The sequence below is a fragment of the Carlito syrichta genome, unplaced genomic scaffold (genome assembly GCF_000164805.1).
Source record: "Carlito syrichta isolate Samal-C Ts95f unplaced genomic scaffold, Tarsius_syrichta-2.0.1 Scaffold314111, whole genome shotgun sequence".
NCBI classification, from domain to species: domain Eukaryota; kingdom Metazoa; phylum Chordata; class Mammalia; order Primates; family Tarsiidae; genus Carlito; species Carlito syrichta.
Genome location: NW_007258207.1, coordinates 1,770,835 through 1,775,907, shown reverse-complemented (window position 1 = coordinate 1,775,907; position 5,073 = coordinate 1,770,835). Strand labels below are relative to the sequence as shown.

The 5,073-nt window shown below is 49.6% G+C and overlaps 1 protein-coding gene across 1 annotated transcript in view; it reads left to right on the top strand.

Annotated features, from left to right (window-relative positions):
• The first annotated feature begins 2,763 nt into the window (after positions 1–2,763).
• RIF1 (replication timing regulatory factor 1) overlaps positions 2,764–5,073 on the top strand; it is a 73,996-nt gene continuing 71,686 nt past the window's right edge. Inside the window, exons 1-2 of the mRNA XM_021719067.1 lie at positions 2,764–2,923; positions 3,936–4,014. Coding sequence (XP_021574742.1) covers positions 2,820–2,923; positions 3,936–4,014 — 183 coding nt within the window. The 5' untranslated portion in view covers positions 2,764–2,819. The remainder of the gene's footprint in view (positions 2,924–3,935; positions 4,015–5,073) is intronic.

The following is a 5,073-nucleotide window of genomic DNA, read 5'->3' as shown; positions in this document are numbered from 1 at the left end:
GACTTTAATAGAGCTATAGGATAGCAGCTGAAGCATTTAATTATCCAGGGGAGAATGTTCATTGTGGTGAGAGTAGGTGAGGGAAGGATTTCATTAAAAAGGTATGATTTTACTTGACCCTTATTTATTGCTCTTGAAAAAGGGAATTAATAATCTAAATATAAAAAGTCTTCCAAGACAGAAAAGTAAGAAATCCTAGCAGACCATTCAGGACTTCACTAAGTGGCTGGAGATAAAGGGTCAGTAGTGGCCCAATCATAAGCCTTACATGTCATGCCAAGAGTTCTGAAATTCATCCTGCAATTGATGGGAATTGCTAGAGGATTTTAGTCACAGAAGTGACAATGATAAAACATTATATAATATATGCATTTTTGGAGTAGGAGTCTCATTCTGTCCCCCAGGCTGGAGTGCAGTGGCACAATCACAGCCTCAACCTGCTGGGCTCAGATGATCCTTCTGCCTCAGCCTTCCAAGTAGCTGTAATCATAGGTGTGCCACCACAAATTTTTTGATTTATTGTAGAGATGAGGTATTTCTGCCCCTGGACTCAGGCAATCCTCTTGCCTCCGCCTCCCTAAGCATAAAGCAGAGTAAAAATTTTAAGTTGTCTAAAAAGTAGAAAGAAAAACTGATTTATTGAAGAGATTAGGTCTTGCTATGTTGCTCAGGCTGGTCTCAAACTTCTGAGCTCAAGCAATCCTCTTACTTCTGCCTCCCAAAGTGCTAGGCTTATAGGCGTTAGCCACCACGCCTGGCTTCATTTTTTCATTTAAGAACAATTTCAGACTGGGCATGGTATCTCATACCTATAATCCCAGCATTTTGGGAGGCCGAGGTGAGAGAATTGCCTGAGCCCAAGGGTTCCACACCAGCCTGGGTAACTTGGCAAGACCTTATCTCTACAATAAATAAGGAAAAAAAGTAGCTAGGCATGGTGGTGCGTGCCTGTAGTTCCAGTTATTTGGAAGGCTGAAGCTGAAGGATTACTTGAGCCCAGCAGGTCGAGGTTGCGGTGGCCATAAGCATGTCACTGCACTCCAGCCTGGCAATAGAATAAGACTCCAATTTAAAAAACAAAAACAAACTGGTTGGTCAGGTGCGGTGGCTCATGCCTATAATCCCAGCACTTGGGGAGGCCAAAGCTAACAGATTGCTTGAGCCCAGGAGTTGGAGACCAGCCTGGGCAACACAGCGAAACCTCATCTCTACAATAAATCTAAAAAATAGCGGGGCGTGTGGGGTGCGTCTGTAGTCCTAGCTACTCAGGATGCTGAGGTAAAAGGATCGCCTGAGTTTAAGAGGTTGAGGTTGCCATGAGCCCCGACCGTCAGAAAGAGAAAGAAGCACGCTGAGCGTTGACTGCTTGGTGTGACAGACATTTTGCTGAGTGTAGATGGCAGTCCCAGTTTCTAGAGCTGATAGTTGTATGTGTGACTCAAAACCTAAGCAATGAACCCATGATGCCAGCATGGAAAGTTCCATTGCTACTGGGCCTTAGTTGTCTGGTTAAAGGTTAAACAATGTTGTGGAGACGCTCAGAAGCAAAATGAAAAGGGGATCAGTATATTAATAATAACGAGAAGTGACTGTCATTAAGGGTTTGCTGTAGTTCCTCTAGGATAGAAACCCTTAGCAAATCCCACCCTTCAACACCTGAGGGTGTAATGGAAGACTGCAGATACTCAGGAGCAATCTAAAGTGTACTGAATCACAATGTGTAAGGCCAGGGCCCAGAAATCTGCAGTTTAATAACGAATCTTCCCAGGCCATTGTTATGTATACTTAAAGCTGATAAACCACTGGTCCCTCCCGCCATTTCTCACTTCACTTTCACTTGATGTAGGTGCTATTATTAGCCCTATTTGATAGACGAGGAAATTGAGGCATAGAAAGGTTAATGAACATGCTAAAGTCAAACAGAACCAGGGATGGAATCTAGACCTGCTTGAGATACAGCTCTTAAGCCTGAAGCCCAGCAGTACGCTATCCCCTTTTGCTAAATGATTTGTCGCTAATACCTCAACAAGCACTGAACTTGGAGAGTGAAAACTGTGTGGGGGAGGCACCCTAAATTCATTCCGGTAAATGTGGGCAATTCACTCCCATTACGAATTTCAAGTCCCTCGCCTTAGGCAACACACCACCTGATGGTGACCTGGGGGAGGGGCGGGGGAGGGCAGGGGGGTTGGAGAGGGAGGCGATCGATAACTCCGGCGCGCGGCTGCCTGCTGGTTGGATTGGCTCGAGCCTCTCCCGCCAGGCCTGCCCTACTCCCGCGCGTTCCTGGGCCCGCCCCCGCCGCCATCTTGGTCTAGGAGGGCGCGGGCGGCACGCGTGAGTAAACAGCCGGAGCCAGGAAAAGTCGCGCTCCGGCGGCATTCGGGAGCCGAGGGCCCGCGGCGGAGAGGACGCAGTCCGGATCTTCGTGTGTGGGGATCCACCTCGGGGTCACAGTGGTAGGCCGCGGGGAGCCCTCGGTCTGGCGCATCCTCCGCCCCCTCGCGGCGAGACGCCTCGCCCGCTGCGCTTCTCCCGCCCCCCCGCCGGTCTCCTCCCTCTGTTGAAAGCTGCCCGGGAAAGTGGTGGCGGGAGCGGGCTTAGGCCCCAGCGTGGCGTGGGCTGGGATGCGCGGTGCCGGGCGCAGGAGGAGGTCAGGGCCTGGGCTCTGTGCGCCGGAGGCTCGGGGTGTGGCCGCGGCGAGGCCCGGGGCGGGCGGGCGGGCGAGCCGGACCCTCTCCCGCTTTGCGGCCGCGGGGGGCTGCTTCCCTCGCTCACGGCGTCTTTGCTTTTCCGGTCCCGGCCTTAGGGTGGCGGACATGACGGCCAGGGGTCAGAGCCCCCTCGCGCCGCTGCTGGAGACCTTGGAAGACCCTTCCGCCTCCCATGGAGAGCAGACTGACGCTTACCTGACCCTCACCAGGTGAGGCCCGCCGGGGGTGCGGGGGCCGCGCGGGCGGGTCTGGCAGAAAGAATGTGGCTGGGAGGGGCGCGCCGAAGGTGTGTGAATTCCAGAAGTCTGGCAGGTGCGGGAGCGCCCGCGGCGGGTCGCGTTGGGGGGTGGCGGAGATGCGTGCCGAGCGAGGTTCCGGGGGCCGCGGCCGCGCGGAACGCGTTGGCCCCCGGGGAGGCAGCACGTGTGTCTTGCCAGCGAGGGCCTCTTGCAAGTTTTGGTGGGAAGTGGCTGTAGGAGTGACTCCGCGACAGCCGCCGATGTGTTGGGAACGGCGGCCACCCAGGGTTGGTTTTTTTTAATAGCGCAGTAACCTTTCTTTTAAGTGATTGCAAAATGCGTCCACGTACTTCTTCAGGAAATTTGTTAAACCCTCGTATACGCCTTTGTGAAGTTTGATAAATCGTTAGTAAATTTGTAACTTGGTCAGGGCTCGGTGTTCATGCTCACATAGTCAGACTGTCACAACTTGTATACACTGGATGTAAGAGTTACTGCGAGGGTTTTTGGGTGCTTAGTTCTGATGTGTGTCGCGTTATGTTTTCTGTATATCCTTAAGCACTTTGTGGACTGGGTCAATTTGTTTGCGGGGGTTTAGCTCTAGAAAGTAATCTTTAAAAAGTTTATACAGATGGGCTGTTTATACAGATATTGGCTCATGCCTGTAATCCCAGCATTTTGGGAGGCCGAGGCGAGAACACTGACAGAGCCTGTGGGTTCGAGACCCGCCTGGGCAACATGGCGAGACCTCATATCTACAATAAACCAAAAAAATTAGCTGGGGTGGTGGCGCGTGCCTGTAGTTCCAGCTGCTTGGAAGGCTGAGGTGGAAGTGGCAGCGGCCGACAGCACTACATTCCAGCCTGAGCCACAGAGTGAGATTCTGACTCCAAAAAAAAAAGTTTATACAGTTATTTTAAGGAGTGAATACAGTGCTTGTTCCTGTGACTTGTGTAAACTTACGTTCTTTCTGCTTTTTAAGTCGTATGACTGGAGAAGAAGGAAAAGAAGTAATTCTCGAGATTGAGAGAAAACTTCCTCAGCTGTACAGTGTTTTAAAGGTGTGTATCTGTTTCTTAAATAGTTTCTCACTTTTGGTGGTTTTAAAAAGTTTTGCCAGTTGCCTCATAGAAACGTTGAATGTAAAATTCAATAACAGCAATAATCATGACTGATTGTAGTACTGTTTATTGGTTACTTGAAATTTTTTAGGTCCTCTCTTAATTACCTTACTTTCTCTCACTTAATTCTCCATATCACCATGATATCGTTTTTAGTCTCCATTTTGCAATGAAGAAATTGGTTTAATTTGCCTTAAGCTGCCCTGATTCTAAGCCTGAGCTTTTAACTTGAAGCAGTGATCAGGGTTAATACTTTCCCTCCAGCCAGGTGCAGTGACTCATGCCTGCAATCCCAGCACTTTAGGAGGCAGAGGCAAGAGGATTGCGTGAGCCCAGGGGTTTGAGATCAGCCTGCGCAACTTGAGGAGACCTCGTCTCTACAATAAGTCAAAGAATCAGTCGGGCATGGTGGCACACACCTGTGGTTCCAGCTACTTGGAAGACTGAGGCGGAAGGATTACATGAACCCAGTAGGTTGAGGCTATGGTGGCCCTGAGTGTGCCACTGCACTCCCATCTGGATGACAGAGTGAGACTCCAACGCAAAGAAAAATAAATGTATATATATTTTTCTTCTTTTTGAGAATGTACTTATAAGTAATTCTAATGCCTTCAGTCTACTCTGTAGATAGCATTCATTTTTTAATCTTTATTCATCTTCAGTTTTTTTCTACAACCATTGTGTTAACTCTTTTGCTTGTTTTGTTTTGTTTTGTTTTGTTTTTTGAGTTGGAGTCTCACTCTGTCGCCCAGACTGGAGTGTACCGCAGCCTCGCCTGCTGGGCTCCAGCGATCCTTCAACCTCAGGCTTCCAAGTAGCTGGAACTACAAGCGCATGTTACTACGCCCGGCTAATTTTTTTGATTGCCCGGGTAGGTCTTGAACCCGTGGGCTCAGGCAATTCACTCACCTCGGCCTCCCAAAGCACGGGATTACAGGCTGAGCCACCAAGCCCTGCCTGAGTTCTTATTCTTTTTTTTTTTTTTTTTTTTTTTTTTTT